The 19,104-nt window shown below is 36.1% G+C and overlaps 1 protein-coding gene across 11 annotated transcripts in view; it reads left to right on the top strand.

Moving 5' to 3' along the window:
- LOC108970407 (protein lap4) overlaps positions 1-19,104 on the top strand; it is a gene marked incomplete in the record, with an annotated part of 147,788 nt that overhangs the window by 24,313 nt on the left and 104,371 nt on the right. For all 11 annotated transcript variants that reach the window (XM_018935756.1, XM_018935747.1, XM_018935750.1 and 8 more), the window contains 5 exon segments: positions 14,700-14,868; positions 15,235-15,480; positions 15,617-15,784; positions 17,312-17,678; positions 18,230-18,281. In XM_018935756.1, the coding sequence (XP_018791301.1) occupies positions 14,700-14,868; positions 15,235-15,480; positions 15,617-15,784; positions 17,312-17,678; positions 18,230-18,281 (1,002 nt within the window).

Here is a 19,104-nt window from a genome sequence, read left to right as displayed (position 1 = left end):
ATATTTTGATTATTTCAGTCAATTAATATTTTTTGTAATATTTCCAAATTGTTGAGCTTCGTTGATGACATCGCGGACTCACCTGTTTTTGATGTCATTGTGTTCATCAAATGATTTAGCCGAATATGTATATGCATACATTGCCATAAGCTGCATAAGAACTGTGTTGAATTAGGTGAGATGTTCCAATTTGCTTTATGTATCGCTAAGGAAGCGATAATAAGTACCGTTCAGTGTGTAGGAATGTCTAAGTGAAGGCTTAAACTCATGTGAAATTTTCTATCGTTATTAAGGAGTTATATCCACTTGTGAATTTGCAAAAAATTAAGTATCTATATACATTTTGAACTATATTCAAAAATTTGCAGGTGATGCGACAAATAGTTTCGACCTTAGTGTATTCGGCTCCCAAAACTTTAAACGCGTTATTCTTGAAACTATGTTTGGTAGTTATCTTTTAGCATAGCCTGCGCTTGAATGCGCGAATTTTCAAGATCGATGAAGAAATAAGGTTGTGTTAATAATTTTAATTTTTTAAGCCTAATATTCTTTTCACTTTTTGTTTTTGGAATCCGCCAACAAAAGTTTGACTAGCTCGTCGATATTAAACTATCTGTACCTGTGTAAAAATATTTTTTTTTTTTTGTTTGTGGATTTACAAAATTTTAAGCAGACAAATCTTCCAACCGCCATCCTTTTGCTTAAGGTTCTCCTGAAGGGCATCCAACATTTTTTTTAAATAAATCGCGCATTATTAATGTAGTAATCCTCGCGGAAGCTTGGCCAGGGCTGAGCCACCTACATGGCTCAAGATCGATCGCAAGAGATCTAGTGATCTTTTGCTCTCAGCAAGGCTGGCCTCTCTCTTGTTGTAGCGCTTTTAACAGGCCATTGGAATTAATGCAGTGAGGCTGAGAATCTTACCAGGTGGAAACAACTCAACACTTTCTTCTTGACTCTCCCGCGTTTGGGAGGTCAAGACGTATACACTTAGAAATTAAATGCCTGTGGAAGCGTTTTGTTAATTTATAAGTTCGAGTTCTACTTTTCTATGGCCTGACAAAGAACCAACTATAGCAGTGCACGTGCGATCTTTAATCAGCCATTTAACCTTACCTAACTTAAAATAGTTTAAATTCTGTAAATATAATATGTAATCATTGAATAAAATGCCTCTTCCTGACTTGCAAGTGCATATAATATGTTTCCTCACTGCTTTTGTTTTCAACAGCCCACTTCAAGGCAATACATACTGTCGATATTAAAATCTTATATGTGACCTGGTCTACGGAAAGGGGGCTTAGGTGTAAAAAAATCAGTTTTCACTTTTTAGTTGATTCGGATTGAAGATGAGGTGCTTTTTTTAATAGCTGTTTCCAGAAAACGCACGTTAGCTCCCTTTTCGTAGACCAGATCACATATATTTTCAACGTTAGCAGCGCTTTATACCAAGAAGTATCATACAAATCATCAAACAATTGGGTGATAAGATAATTTAACTCAACAATGACGTAAATAATAAAAATTACACCAACGTAATTTTTTGAATGACGAAGACTACTTCTGTTCAAAATGACCACCCTGACGAATAAATCAATGAAAACCCCTCGTCACATGTTGAATCATAGTAAATACATTGTGGTCTGAGCTTCTATGCGATCATCTAAAATGCCTGTAATCTTCGAAACCATAACCTCAATTAAATTTCCAAGAAATATTTTTAATAAAAATTATTACATTTAAATTTTTTTCTGCATAATATTCCTAAGAATTAGCTAACACGTGACTTTTTTTCATTGTTAAGCTATGCTTATAAAATGCGTTAGGCCCAAATTTTCTGAAATCATAATCTAAAAATAGTGGCAGGTGCAAAATAAGACTGATATTCAATCAAAATTTCTGCTTTGTTCTATATTCAGGCTTAAAAAAATTCAATATTAATCTTTGTTTAAAAAAAAAAAACATAACATAAAAAACTTCAAGTGGCTTTCAAACTAACTACGTTAACACTACATTTATGTGCCTTTGCGAAGCATGAACAAACCTTTTTGGTTATTTTTATATGGTTTTCGTTTTCTCGAATAAATCATCTAATCTTTAGTCAGTAGTTGTGAAGCACTCATAATAATGCCCGCTTAATATCGTTTCCTGTCAATCGCTAACTCGTTCGCGTATATACATATATGTATGTAAAATAACGTATAGCCGTATGAATATACATATTATATAATTCTTATTGCTTTTGGAAATATATATGTGCATATGCGCATGTCTGTGTGAAATCGCTCATATAAAACGTTCAAATTAAAAACCGATTGTAGGGTGACACAATTTCTGTTGGAAAGTGCATTTCCGTTGCCAAGCCCACAATTGCAGGTGAATAGCGCTGGTTGATATGTGCTGCAACGGCGAACCTCAAAATGCATACGTCAATTTGTAAGCAAGTGTGTGTACTATACAAATGCATATGAGAGATTTGAAAAGTACATCTTTATTGTTTGTTGTTTTTGTGTCCCTGACAAGTGTTCTCATTGATGAAGCACTATCATTGAAACATGCAAGAAAAAAAAAATCAAAATACAATAAAATAAAATGGAAAACAATAAAAAGTGTGCCGCTCAAAAGGAAAAGTACATCAATGTCGATACGTCGCCAAAGACCCTTGAGCGCATATACGATTGATTTCCCTTCTCGTGCATGGCTAGGCGAACTTTCACTAGCGGTGACACGGTGCTTGCTGCACAAAGTGCTTGCAATTCAGGGGACATGCAAGAACTCATCTCGCAGTGCTTGTGCCACATACAAGTGTGCTTCTAGCCATCTATCTTGATCCTAGTGAAAGGTAAATACAATTTTCAATGCACTCATTTCGCGCTGCAAGAGTTTAGTTGTGGCTTTATTTAATTCACTTTCTAACTTAAACTTTTGCGCTTTTATTGGATCAAAACATCGAAACAATTGTTGAATGGTTTGCAAGAAATGATTTTTATATCCACATCCACATATGCTTATTATAATGGTGTGTATAGAGGAACAGTGAACTAAATTCTGGACATGTATGTATATCGATCAACTTTGAAAATATATTTTTTTATAAGCAAACATTTTTTTGGATATCTAAATTGCAACGATTGATATTTAAAATTCTAAAAATTTGGAAAAAAAAAATTTCCCATTGAAAAAGTATTTTTCGACAAAACATATTTACAATAAATTAAATGGAGGAAATAGTTCGGCAGCTTCAATTATTATGAGGAAATGAAGTCTCTTTTTATCACTGAAAACTAGTTGAGTTGTAAGTTCTAAATACATATTAATGAATACAACTCAGTTTCGATAAAACATATTTCCAAAAAACTATGTTGAGAAACAAAATCATCAGCTTCAATTATTTAAATAAATTTACATATAACCAATATTACGACAGCCAATTTTGAAGTAAGTGTGAGTTGTAAGTTGTAATTTGGTATTACAACTCAATTGAAATTTAATGTGCCTTCATAATCTGTGGTGAAAAAAATAATGAATTCCTTTAATCACGTAGCCGATATCCAGGTCCTCGGAAAAAATTTGCCGGACAATGAGAAAGATTATTCTGCTTAAAATTATCTCAGTTTTTGAGATATCAATTTGCTTCCGTCCTTTTCACACAAAGAAGCTGTTCATTTATCGGAATGATCGATGTCGGACCACTACAGCTTAACAGATCGATTCACTATAGATCGATTCACTATAGCTGCCAGGAAGGATGCCTATACTACTTCTATAAGATTTCTTTCATATTGTTTTCAACATTTTTAATCTAGTTTTGTATGAAAAACTCAATATTAGTGTTCCCTCTAGTGATCTCTATCGCAGTTTTAATCCTTTCTGCGAACCTCAAACAAGTTAAAGAAAAAAGTGCAATAAGTAATTAAATTTCGGTTAACATTCTCCTTTTTATATTTCCAACTATTTTAATGGCAGTCGCTGGTGTCTGCCAGAAAGCTCGTGGTAAGCAAAATGAAAAAACGCACACACGCACGCATTTAAATGTTAATTTAAATAAAAATATGTTTGCGTGTGTATGCTTGCATTCTAATTTATACTGTGTCCACTCGACACGTATTCGCTCGGGATAATGCGCTCCCACAAGCGAAGCAATAACAATAAAAAAAAGCTAAAGCTTTCGAGTATACGTCGCGTATTGCGTATTAGCGCTGGCGTTCAAACCGAGTTTCATTAAGCACTTTCATTGAAATTGAAAAGTGGCACTAATGTTGGGGAACAAAGCGCATGGCTCATCTCGACCGCTTCGCATATACCAAGCGCGCCCCAGCGAGGCGATGTGTGCACCCGCCAACGGCGAGCAACTCCAATGTGTTACGTGCATCATGGTGGTTTTTTCTTTCTGGTTGTCGGTGTTTGGGTTGTAGTCACACATAAGTACTTTTGCCGCCACATACTTGAGTGCACACAAGTGCATACACACATGCATGCATACAAACATCTGCAAATGCATGAAAATATAGTACATCTGTTGGTATGGGGGTGTGCATGTGCAACAGTCTTTGCATCGCCGCACATTATACATACATGTGCACACAATATACATATGTATATACTGTGTATTTGTAAAGAGCATCAAAAGAGTGGGATTTCGGCGGAAAACAATCTTTTTGCATACTGAGAAATGCTAATGACCTCTAAAAACGTTTCTTTTTGTTGGCGTGATGGTGTGTCGACTTCGCTGAATTTTCGCAACTGGGTGTTCATCTGCATCTATGTATGTATGTACGTATGCACACATTTATATATGAATATATGCAGGCAAAAGCGTAAATTATAATATATACAACAGATATCTGCCAAAAACAGACCTCAACGACACAATAAATATATGTATATATGGTGTATAAATATGTATGAAAAGATGAAAATCTCGGCAAAAATGGCATTGAATCAAAAATGTATAAAAATGAAAATATGCACATATGAAAAAACGCCAAGTAAAAAGTGATGCGAAGTGTGAACAAAGTTGGCACGAAAAGCTTGCAGAGACAAAAGAAATTTTCCATTTTGGTTTTGAAAGCAAAGTCGGCGAATTGTTTGCGAAAAAAAATATATAAATACAGCAGCATAAGTATATTTGAATAATTATTAGTAAGCATGAAAGCAGGACTCGTGCTACTGTTAATTAGGGCAACCAATTTGCAGTTGTATTTTAATTTGCACAAAATTTGCCTCTGGCCATTATTTGGTTTTGGAAAGGTAACAGCGATCATCGCATTGCTATGTATGCTTACCACTTACCGACATGAATTGGTTTCTCAGCGTGGAATCTTTATGCAAATCATTTTTGTTGTTTTTTTCTCGTTAAAAAAGTCAGGATTTTAAAGTTGTTTATCTTAAAAATCCAAAAAACGGGATTTCTTGAGAACACCTTAACCATTTTAAAAAATTGTGAGATCATTTCTACATTTGAAAAAAAAAATAAATATAAAACCTTAACTTCCGAACGCCTAATACCTTTCACAAATACAAAAGGTTCTATAAATAATATAATTCTGACTGGTCAGTTTCTATGGCAGCTATATGCTACATTGATCCATTCTGAAAAATTGCTTCGGAAAATAGACCGATGATTTGCACAATAATCCATGCCAAATTTAGTGAGGACATCTCGTCAAATACAAAAGCTTTCGCTATTGACGGTTCCAATAAATGAGTGGCATCTCGGGGCGAAAAGAAGCTTCGCAAAATTTTAGATCGATATCTCAAAAATTGAGGGACTATTTCGCGTATATCGTATAAAAACGGTGTCCTCGGAGCGGTCTTTTGGACTTGGTGAACAGCCAGCAGTCGCACGGCGCCAGATCAGGTAAATACGGTGGTTGCAGAACGATATGGGTTGAGTTTTTGGCGAAATGATCATTTAATGCCAATTCTTTGCTCAACAAATTTCGACATCGAAAAAAACGAAGACTTCACTTTTAGCAGCTGACAAAACGAGACGTATCTCAAACAATAATGAATATTTTGACATGTGAAATTTGACCTAAATGTGACTGACAGTACTACCAACCTAAAAAAAAATAATTCTCCAAATGCTTCGACGCGCGCAATTTAAATTCAAATGTCACCTTAATTTTTAAGTAGTATGAAAACGGGTTCCACGGAGCGGTAAATTCCGGTTAACAGAATGAAACACTTACACGCAGTCAATACTGCGGTTGATCGACGCTATTCATTGCGTTTTTGGCTTTAATTCGATCACAATCGTGGCTTGAGGCGATGGTGTACTATCATCGGGTATAATCCAAGAATTGTTCTTCCACTTTTTGCGGAGAATGTTTTTCTCGACGGATGTTCTCACGCAGACGCCTCAATACTGCCAAATAGAATTCTCTATTCACTGTCTGTCCCTCTAGAACAAATTCATAATGCACGAAACCACGAATATCGATAAAAAACTATTAGTGTCACCTTGATTTTTGAGTGGCTTTGACGTGGTTGTTTTTGTTTCGACTCGTTTTCCTTCCATTCCTATGATTGCTGACTTGTTTGCATGTCAAATTCATAAATCCATGACACATCGATAGTTGTATTGCTCTCCGTGAATGTGGGATTGGAATTTGTATGGTCAAGTATATATCTAAAATGGTCTGTTTACAGTACTATTTTTGAAACAAAAAAAAAAAAAAATAAAATAAAATTAGCTTTATCGGTACGAGTCGAGCCAGAACGCGTTTCATACGCAAATAATCCACCAAAATCATTCGAATGGACTAGCGAGAAATGCCATCCCTCTAACCCTTTCATCAGTTGAAGCGGTCGCACGTCAACCAGATAGAGGCATTACTTCAATGATTCCCGACGATCTACTAAAAAAATTTTACAAATTAAGAATTGTGAACTATCACACCATTGTGAATGGCTGCTTAGTTTTCTGATTTGCCAGCCGGTCACGGAAGCGCACGTGTACGAGAAGCGCACGTGGGCGCTTAGTTTTTTTTAGATTATTATGTTTATAACTGCAAAGCTATTTGATAATTTTAGCAAGTGCTGATTATCAAAAGGTGCAGAATTGGTTGTTTACTTCCTCACGCTTCCCTTTGAAGATGTTAATTAATGTGCGCTTATGCAGATTTTGCTCAAATTTTGTAGGTAAACAATTTTCAGTGCGCAGTGATATTATCTGTTGTGCTTTGCATATTTTTATGAGACTATTTTATTTATTTAAACATAATTTGAACAGAGTTCAATTACTAATTGTTTTAAATACTTGCATAAATAATCCGATGGTGCTAGAGGTGACCAAAGAATTATATAAGGTCTAATTAAAATAAATCATTATTTTTGCTTTAAATTGAAGGATTTACTTAGCATAGTTAGAATTATCCGATTTAGATCGGGTAGATGCGCTAAATAAGAAGGAGGCATCAGCATCTCCCAACCATACTGTCAGAAATTCTGACACAATTTCTTTGCTAGCTGGTCACATCTGGTCTATTAAGTCTTTCAATCCCCAATTTTTGGTGGGATAGATCCGAATTAAGATTTCTTGACAACCCTTCGTTGTTTACTTCTTTACCACGGTGTTAAAGGTGACTAAATAATTATATAAGGTTTAATAAAAGAAGCCCATTATTTTGCAAATTGAAGGGTTGTTTTTAGCATAGTTGAAATTATTCGATTTTGGTCAAGTAGATTCGGTAAATAAGTTGAATGTACTCAACCATACTCCCGGAGCTTCTGACACAATCTCTCCTAGCTGACCGCTTCCAGGTGATTAATTTCTTCAACGCGTGCTCTAACAATACTGAGTTGAGTAATCAAAGAACTATCCAAGAAGTGTTTTTAGAGCGAAATCTTATCTTTATAACGCTACCTGAGCGTACTTACCTAACGGCAATACATATGTATTATTGTAGCCATCTAGTGGAAAAATAATCGATTTCGTTTTACTGTACATCATACAAAGTTGTTTTACTGAAAAGTAAAATGATGAGGACGAGAAAAAAATAAATCTTTTTTCGTCTTTTGGTGAAATTATAACTCAAATCTGATGTATAATCGTAAAAAAATCAGTGGCATCATAATCCGCCTTATGAAATTAAAGCTGTAAACATAAAGATTTGTAATCAATTATTGGCTACTCACTCAATTATTGCTCTGGGCAGCCAACTAAATTTGCCTGATGAAAGTCACAGGTCAAGCGCACTCACCAAGACCGCAAATAAATGTGTAGGAAATTAATATTTTTATTTCGTTGATGGCATCACGCTCAAAGAACGGTAGTGTTTAGACTACAGATGGCTCGCCATGTAGAATTATGCTTATAAACACATACACATGTACATTAATATATAAACATATAAGGCAGCGAGTTCCTAATGACTTCCGGTAAAGTAATGAAATTTTGCATATTGGCTGCGGCTTCTTATGCATTCTGTTTGTGCGCATACATACATACATATATACATACATACATACATACATATGTATGTATGCATAAGCACAGCATGTTGCATGGTGTTTTCAGGAAATACTGTTGCAGGGTGCCATCAAATCTTTCAAGTTGCTCGGATTTATGTAGACCACTGATGAGCTTCTAAGCCGCTACTCTATGCCAACATATCTATACTTCTATTTACAAGTATGTCTGTATGTTTGTAAGGCATGAAAGTAGAGAGGTCAACGAATTATTACTTTTTCTTTTTCAATGTTTCCCCCTCATGTTTTCTCATTTCATATTTTGTTTTTTTGTGTCGCTTTTGCTTATGCTCTTGGGTCTTCTATTGTTATTGTTCAGTCGGTTGTGTACTTGTTTAGTTGCGCCTTTCTCATTTACCACATTCCATGCCATGCTCTGGGCAGTTTTAGAGTCTGTTCGTTGCCTCGGTCCGATGCTTCGGAATGCCAACTTAATGACCACCAACTGTTTCCGTCGTTACTTTATGCACACATATACATCTACATATACATATGTTAGTTGGAGTTATGTGTGTTTAGGGCGAGAATTGTCTGCTGACGAATTATGTTTAATGAATTGTTGCATTTTATGCGCACACATACACATACTTTCGAATGTAGACAATAAAAAACATGCTCTATTAACATATTCTCTTAATTTATAAAGGTGTTGCATTTGTTCACTATCTCTTATAAACCATTCGAGGCCGCCGAGTAAAGCACACAGAGTAAAGCAGAAATATGATTTCATAGACTAAAACATCAAATTCAACTCCGTAGATTCAGATGATGTCTTCTGAGCCGATACTGCTGCAATTTCACGTTCGATATTCATACGAAGTTCATCAATCGTCGATGATCTCTTGGCATATACCGTAGACTTGACGTAGCCGCACAGGAAATAGTCTTACGGCGTCAAATAGCACGACCGAGGCGTCTAATTCACTGTGTCATTTTGTGAGATAACACCTTCACCAAACTTGATTTTCAATAAATCGATTGTAACATTCGCTGTGTGGCTTGTGGTGCCGTCTTGTTTGAACCAGATATTGTCCAAGTCCATATCCTCCGATTCGGGCCTTTCATAGTAATGTGCCAGTCTTGCTCATCACGGAAGAAGTACGGCTCAATGACGCCGTAGTCCCATAAATCGCACCAAACCGTAATTTTTTCGGGATGCAATGGTGACTCGTGGAGCACGTGTGGATATCTGCCTGACATATATACAATCTTTCTTTTGCTTATTAACGAATCAATTCTGATTTGTCGATAAAAATTCGGGTCATTTTCAAGCTGTTGCTCAGCCCAATTCATGACCATACAACGACCTCTGGTGGACAACTTCAACTCTTGCGTCAATTTGCCCTTGGAAGGATGTAGGCTACGATTTTTTTTTGCAAAATTCGCCACAACGAAGTCACAGAGATGAACAACGCTTGAGAACGACGTGTGAGAGATTGACGTGGGTCTTCCACAATTGATGCGCTAGCGGTAGCAATATCCTCGACACTACGACCACTTCTTTGTCTCAATGGCAAGAGAACATTTTGTGCTGTACCTGTGGATAAAAATTTTTTCACTGCACCCTCAATTGTTGATCTGACATAACGATTATGACGATAATAAATTGGACGAAGCGCTCTTAAAGTTGAGGCCACTGACTCCGAATTTTGGTAGTCAATTTTAAAAATTTCGACTCGTTAGATCGTATCTCTTTTCGTGATGAAATTGCAAATTTTACCGAAGAGAAATGTCAAAAGAGCGGGGGAAAATATGGCGTCATTTGCTATCACTTTCGTAACGTACCTATTGAATTACGAGTTTTGTAAACTGAGCGATCAAATCAAGTTTTAGTATGGAAAATATTTTATATTTTTGAGATATCTGTACGAAATTTGACATGGATTACTGTCCGATATGACGGTACAAGCTCTTAGTATATTGTTCGGATCGGACCACTATAGCACATGGTTGCCATATAAAATGTCTTTTTTTTTTTGTTTTTGTCAAAAATCAGCAAATCTTTGCTATGAGTCTTAACGTTATATACGAAGTAAAAAGTGTTGAGGGTCTACATTCGATTCCATATCTAATATCGAGTGACAAGAAACGTAACATTTCTGCCAATAGAATTGTGTAAAAGCGTGAAAAGTATGAATATAATGTTATGTAAATATTTATATCGATATTTATATCGAAATCTTAGCAGTCTGCAAAAATAAAGAAGAAAAGTGTTCAAATGCATCTCTGTTCAGTACTGTCAAAATCGTTCAGAAGTGGGTTCTTTTGTGCGTACATATGACATATGTAGGTTAAACATTTCAATAATCACAAAACATATATCAAAAACAATACATTCATGTTCGTTTGTACATACATATATCTATGTTACTCTACTGTAAATTGTCTTCGCTGCAATACTGTATGGAACAAGGGATGTCTCTGTAAAATTCGCCAATCGATTGAAGAGCTTGCAAAATAGAACTGTCTAATGAGCTTGAATGTGCGATAAATATGCAGATGTTCTGCTTGCTGCAAGAGGAACTTAATGATTCCATTCATTTGTTCATATTTTTTCACTATTAGGCTTTATTGAAGTTTTTCTGCTGCACTTTCAGAGCCGTTGCCAAGCATATATAATACATATGTATGTACATAAGTTCGTATATACATAGTTGTAAATGGAAGTGTAAAAACATCAATGTAAGTATACCCTGCAGGAAAAGACACTATTTCTGGTCCGACACAATTCTCACGCTCATAGCAGCAATTTAATTATTTCATTTCTTATATTTTCGACTTTTTTCTAACGGTACTTTTATATCTTCGACTGAGGTTCGTACGTGCAAGCGAAAGCTGCTGATTCTAAATAACTTTTACCCTAACATTGACGAGTTTGGGGTAGAACTAGTTAAAATGTAATCGTTAACGGACTAGTTTACAACTAATCTCAAATGGACTTGTCTGTTTTTTTTTACGTTGGGAGCAACAACGAGACATAAATGGTCTTGGATTTTTGCTTCTTTAAAAAGAACAACTAGTTATAACAGGACTGGCCCGCCTTTCATTGTAGAAGCAATACTCTTCAAATAGAAACATATTTCACTCACATGTATAATTATTATCTGTACATGCATATGGAAATCAGCAATTTGTTCGCGCGCCAAGCCATATCGAAATCAGCTAGACAACGAGTTCAGTTCAGTGAGCAATACGCTGGGCGAGTGCAACATCATTTAAATGATGTGAACAGCGTGAAGGAAGACAGCATTTAAATATGGAACACAGCATGAAATGCTTAATTTTCTAAGTAGTTAGAAAGCAATCAAATGTTGAAATACCAAGCGATTTCGTTTCATTTCGGTATATGGTAGGTATTTTTCTACAGTGATAGATTGATAGTAAAAATATTTTTTTTTGGATTTTCTTGTACTGTAAACATATTATTTACTGTTATTGCTATACTATATCGGCACCTAAAATGCAAAATAATGTAACATCACTTTTTAGGAAGGAAGGAAGGAAAAACGACATAATAGAAGCCACTCATATGGGTATATACTGGTTATATACTGGTTATAAAATGGTTATATACTGGTTATAAAATGGTTATATACTGGTTATAAAATGGTTATATATTGGTTATTTATTGATTATGTATGACATCGGGAGCTAAGAGCGTTTAGAATGTGATGTTAAAATTTGCATTCTAATTTTGCTTACGTTCCCTTAATCGCATTCTGTTAACATATGTATTTAAAAAAAATACTTCAACTCGTCAAGTAAAATAATATATATTTATAGCTCAAACTCCATTTTACGACAGAACAAAAAAAGAAAAACAAAAAATTTAAGCTTTGAGAAATACAAAGCAATTAATTTGCTCACGCAGTGGCCGAATTTCTTCAAATCCATTTAACTTCCTTTCTTGCTATCGCGTACGTTTGTTACACGGTGTATTTATCAGAAACCAGGGCCACTTAATCATCATCAAGCTCACCATCATTATGGCGCACATTATTACCGACCTCTACGTTATCGTTCCAATCACCATGACCAACACCAAAATCGTTGTTGTCAGCCCGCAATGTCACGATAAAGGCAAGCCAAGCGGCGCACGAACGCGTCAGCGGGCGGCGAGAACGGAAAAGTGGGTGCGCGACTGACATGTCAGAAAGTACCGAAACTAGGTCAACAAAAAAGAATGTTAAAGGATTTACTGTGCTACCACATTTTGTTCACTCTCTCACTGCAGCAATCATCGTAAAACGTTGAACGTTGTGCTCTGTGTCGGCTAAATACACTCTTGTGCGCGCTTGTTTTCTCACCCTTTGAACTATTGTTTGTATTCTGCCTCATTATACTCGTACCGTTGGACCTATGTAGGCATGTTGATGGTGTTGTTTTTATTACTTTTCACTTATATCAACTTGTTTGCATTTATATACTTTAATGCACATAGATACATATATACGTATGTATATAATAGCGCGGCGCATTGCCCGGCTGTGGCGAGTGGTGGGTGGCAGCGTCGCCAACCTTGTCGTGGTTGACGCTGTGAATAAATCGATTCGGCGCAAATATTTGTACTTTGTGTAATATTGCTGTTGTTGCTTGTTGTGGTTTTTGTTGTTTTTTTTCTCTTTCGACATCAATAACATGTAGTTTTCATTCCGCTTTAACGGTGTCTTTTATCACCTGAACTGAGTACATTTCGTCGTTCCGTCCGTTTGCTGCTTCATCCGTGTTTTATCAAAGATTTTGTCAACTGAAGATACTCGCTTGGCTCTCGAGCGCGTATTGATATCGCTATATTTCATCGCTTCCTTTAAAATTGTTTCGTGTCATCTAATTCGTGAGTTGGATTGTCTCGATCAACAAGTACTTATTGCGATAAAATTTGTGTTGGTTCGCGTTGTTTAAGTTGTGCCCAATATTTATGTTGGCACAACAACGTATCGCATGTCGGTACATTTTGTTGTGTTAATTCTTTATTAAACAATTATTAGTAATAAGTTCATCCTGGGTTTTTATGTAAGTGCTTGTCTTTAAAAGAAAGTTGTCAGACAATCTGTTGTCAACTCATTTTCTTCGTAGTAGAAAAATCTTACAAATTGTCAGAGCACATTTGTTCGATCGGTGAGCGGCTGCATTCTGTAACAGTCTCCGAGATTCTGTCAAGCTTGCTTGATAATAACCATTCATAAACCTCTCCTGAGGCGAACAAAATCATTCGTTATAGAATGGAACAGGTAATAATCACTTTGAGGCTTACGCGGTTCACAACAGCGCATCCGCGGGTTTTCCTTTTCACGGTTTGGTGTCAAGTGTAACTAGCTCCTTCTCCATCTGGTCTTTCCAACGGAGTAGACGTCTTCCTCTGCTTCCCCCGGCGGATACTGAGCCGACTTATCTCAGAGTGGGAGTGTTTTCTTCTCTTCCTTTGGTCTAAAGGACTGAACAGATCTGAATAAGCGCTTGATACTCATATTATATGATTCCCCGCCAATATCACCAAACACATCCTGTGGCTCATCTCGATTTGACCGTTTTTGTTGACCCTTAGAGCCTACATTATGGTTGAACTCTAATATTTCCATTCTTTCATATCAAAGTTACTTGTGCGCAATCGACGAAACAAAAAATGTTGCATGATTGGCTGTAACAGTATCAGAAACATAGACGTTATTTACATTTTAAGCCGCCGAATCTGAATCATTGGATGCTGCAAAATTTGTGTAAAAATCGCTAAATATTTATCACAATATTATCGACCTACTTTGTTGATTTTCCCCCCTTAAATAATCTAGTTATGTGCTTACATATGTACATATGTATCAATATATTTGTATGTCCACATGGCATGGTGTTTGGTCACATTATTACCATAGGTTTTTTACACACAAGCACTTCTACGAGTAAAACCGTTGGTATAAAAATAGAAATTTTCGGCATTGATACCGAATTTAGCAAAATTATTCAGTGTGGTGAGCTAAATGGTTTATATCCGCGTACGTGTGTCCTTTGTGCGCTACATAGCATAGGTATGTGCGGAAATATTAAAGTCGCAACTAAATTCCTAGTTTAAGGTGTATGACAATCATAGGAGAAAACATGCATTTAAAAATTTAACATTTAATAATACAATTTTCAATACTTTATAACACAATAATTTTTTAAAATGAGCACTAAATTATTATTACTAATGCTTATAATACATATATTTTCTTTTCTGTCCTTTACAGATATTCCAGACATTCCTGATGACATTAAACACCTACAAAACCTGCAGGTCGCTGATTTCAGCTCAAATCCGATTCCAAAACTACCAGCAGGATTTTCTCAACTCAAAAATTTAACAGTTTTAGGCTTAAATGATATGTCACTTACCACATTACCAGTTGATTTCGGAAGGTAAGCTGCCTTTAAATGTTCAAACTCATTACAGTTGCTGTTGTGTCTCTCCAAATAATATATTAAATTAATCGCAAAGTTGATTGTTATCGATAACAATTGACGAGTATTGACACTAATTGACATTGACATAGTAATCAAGTTCCTCGTCGATTTGAAGATATATAAATTTATAAACAAGAAAAAATTGTCAAAAATTATTAAGCGTTAGATAAAATTGAACTTCTGACTAATAAATTGGAAAACATTATTCACTTATAATCACAGAGTTCTAAACTCATAATATAATAATATTTTTATGTAAAAATTTGGTTCCGTGATAGTCTACTATAGTACGTCTCATTTGTAAATCCATTTCAATTCCAGCTTAACACAATTGGAATCATTGGAGCTGCGTGAGAATCTATTGAAACATCTGCCTGAATCGATACGACAACTGACGAAGCTTAAGAGATTAGATTTGGGCGACAATGAAATTGAAGAGCTGCCACCATATTTGGGCTACTTGCCCGGTCTGCATGAGCTCTGGCTCGATCACAATCAGTTAGAGAGGCTGCCACCTGAAATTGGGCTACTAACCAATTTGACATATCTTGACGTTTCCGAAAACAGGTATGTTTCGTTTACTGATTTTTTGCTAGATTGCTCAATATAATTTATCGGGGTATATACTATATATTTATTTTTGCATTATTACCTTTATAGTTTTTTTTATATTGATGAACCGTCTGTATTTTCTGTGTTGCAGGCTGGAGAAATTACCAAATGAAATCGGTGGTCTCGTGAATTTAACTGACTTAGATCTGGCGCAAAATTTACTTGAGACACTGCCCGATGGTGTCGCCAAATTAAGTAGGCTGACAATTCTAAAACTAGATCAGAATCGTTTACAGAAACTGAATCCAACTATAGGATGGTAAGTACACTCAAAAAATACATATGTATGTATATTTGTCATTTTTGCGGACAGTCGTCGGTTCGTTCGCTTTTTATTATTAATTAACGGTGTGTCATCCTGAAGTTTGATTGATCTATGTCTCGCCAATAAGTTAAATGAACCTAGTTTAAAGTTTCTTCTTCTTTTTTATTGGTCGAATCTTCAACAGAAAAAAGTTGGGTTGCTCTTTCGAAGCTGTTTTCTACTTTTATTGGGAGTGTTTTTTATGTGGCGGGTTCCGAAACCGAACCACAACTCTGGGGAGGGATGTTTTTTTTGGCTACCCAGAGGATACTTGGTCTAAGACCGGAAGTCGTGTACTGTTTGAGCCATACGTAATATTATCGTTTCTGGCGCTCAGAGAACTTTCCTCACTGGCGTGAACTTCTAGACAGTTCTCCATCCACTTTTGATAAGGTTTCTGCTTAGAATAAAACCTAGCTTTTATTTTGATCTCCGAAAGTGAGCTTGAAATTAATTCACTATAAGTCACTAATTATACATTGAGCAGTATATTAGACACAGAAAGAAGCATCCGAGAACCTTTAAAATATGGTATATACATTTAAATGATCAGTGTTAAGAGCTGAGTTGACCTAGACACGTCCGTCCGTCTATCTGTAGATACCAGAACTAGTTTCAGTTTCGAGATATCGATCTGAAATTTTGGCCTCGTCTTTTTCTTTACAAGTAGCTGCACATTTGTCGAAATCGTCTTTATTACACTACTGTATAATATAGCTGCTATAAAGATTGACCTATCAAACTCAAGTCCCTGTACGGAAAACTTTTTTGTTTTTCAAGGTATTTGCACGAAATTTGGCAGAGATTATTCTCTAGTGCAGCGCTACAATCTCGTGACAAAAATTTTCAGATTGGACTACTATAGCATATAGCTGCCATACAAACTGACTTATCAAACTCAAGTCCCTGTATGGAAAACTTTTTTGTTTGGCCACGTATCGCCAAGAAATTTGGCATGGATTATTATACAATGCAGCGCCACAATCTTGAAAAAAATTCAGGTCGGACTACTGTAGCATACTATAAGTAGCTGCCATACAAACTGATCTGTGCTGTAAAAAATACTCCTGAGTTCTATAGTTGCGGCGCATTCGAACTTATCTTTTTTTTTTATTTTATGTAAAATTAATCACCGCAAGTTGATTCATGTAAATAAAAATTCAACCAAAAGGCATTATTCAGTATTCGTGTGATTATTATACAACGCAGCCATAAATATTAGGCTTGTTTTGCTTAGATGCAATGTGAATATACATATGTATAAGTACCCGTTTATCGATACTTAGGTACGTCAGTGGCTGACGTCACCTTGATGATTTGCCGTCTGCTGCGGGGTTTCGTGGTTGACTAACCGCAATTGCTGTTATCTATTTCCCGCAATGCAAGCACACACACGTCTATACTTATATATATTTAAATTTATAATATTACACTATTATTGCACTATTTATAAACCCATCGGCCTTACCTTATCTCTTCCAGTTGTGAAAGCATGCAAGAACTGATATTGACCGAAAACTTCTTATCAGAGCTACCCGTATCGATTGGGCAAATGACTAAATTGAGCAACCTGAACGTGGATCGCAACGCATTGGAATACCTACCGGCCGAGATAGGGAATTGTGCAAATTTGGGCGTTTTGAGTTTGCGCGATAACAAATTAAAGCGGCTGCCGCCAGAGTTGGGCAACTGTACGGTGTTGCATGTGCTGGACGTGTCGGGCAATCAGCTGCAGTACTTGCCATACACTTTGGTGAATTTGCAGCTGAAAGCTGTTTGGTTATCGGAAAATCAGGCACAGCCGCTGCTAACGTTCCAGCCGGACACAGACGAGGCCACAGGTGAACAGGTGAGTGTAACGACGCGTATGCGCGCTCTAAGCCAAAGTACACAAGCACAGCAGACAGAGTGATGGATAAGTGGCGCTTTTTATACAGATATATTTATATATACATATATGTATGTATATGTATGTATGTATTTTTATTTGTTTGTATCTACACGTGTTAAGCGTTTGGGTTCGTTGTGCAATGAGGGAAGCGCGCCGCAGGAAGTGTGCGCTGATTATGTTTTATTTTGTTGCTGCAAGCGCGTGCCAAACGTAATTACGTGAAGTAGTTACGCCTTGTTGCTGCCAGCGGCGCTTTCGTTGCAACCTCATTACCCATAGCGTCGGCCACACTACACACACAAACATATACCTACGCAGTATATTTCTCAATATTTACACTTTACATATTTTCTGCTTTGTTTTCATTTTTGATTTGGCTCGTGTATTGCGGCTTGGAGTTCTAAATAACCCGTTTTTCGCATTTGTAAATGAGTAACTAATAATTGTGTGTTTTGTTTGTTTTTACTTTTTTTTCTGTCTCTTCTACCCCCTTGATTGCTGCTGCTTAGGTTTTGACATGCTTCCTACTGCCACAACAAGAATATCAGCCGATAACGCCAGGTGAGTTTCCAATCGTATTTTATGGTTTGTTTACAAATGGTTATTGTATTGAAGTACTTTTACGAAATTATTATTGCTTAAGCGCTATGGAAAATTTCTGATTATGTGCGCGAAAATTTTTCTTCGAACAGACATATCTTTCTATATGAAAGGGGTGGTCATTGTGTGTGATGACGTGAGCTCTCAGCAAATTAGCTATGCTGCTGTGTTATCGTTTGTTTCGTTCATTCAATTGTCAGCAATGATAGAATCGTACAGGTTTTCGCATCGGTATTTGCAGCCGTTCTGCGCGCGCTTACCGTTATCTATGTTTTAAGGTTTTTGTTTACCGCATTTTTAACCTGTTTTATTGCGTTGCCAAGAATAGGCACAAAGCGCATACCAGTTTTGTTTTTGTTTTTGTACAGGTGTACAAACACACACACACACGCGATAACAACACATCGATCGTATCCATCATATCAATGAAGATAACACAACCAAGCTAGGCAATCTGATTATTTGCGCCTCAGATATGAAATAAGCGAAATTTTCGTAAGCACAAACGCACGGAATTATGTACAAACATTGGCATGTTTATTATATAAATGAATAACATCACTTGTAAAATTTCACAAACAAGCAGCGCTTATATTTAGCGGTGTTATATAAGATTTTATAAATTTACGGTCGTGTAGCTTTTGGTTTTGGGTATTTTTTTTTTGTAATCTGGTGGTCTCAAATGAAATGCATTATATACACGTGGCAACGCCACAACAAAAATTTGCAAAGTTCTTTTTTGTACAATATTTCTTATATAAAGTTGAATCGTACTGTTACTGAA

This window comes from Bactrocera latifrons, unplaced genomic scaffold (genome assembly GCF_001853355.1).
Source record: "Bactrocera latifrons isolate USDA-ARS-PBARC rearing strain unplaced genomic scaffold, ASM185335v1 scaffold_3, whole genome shotgun sequence".
In the NCBI taxonomy this organism is placed as follows: domain Eukaryota; kingdom Metazoa; phylum Arthropoda; class Insecta; order Diptera; family Tephritidae; genus Bactrocera; species Bactrocera latifrons.
The sequence above is the reverse complement of the archived record's forward strand: the minus strand, read 5'-3'. Positions and strand labels throughout refer to the sequence as shown.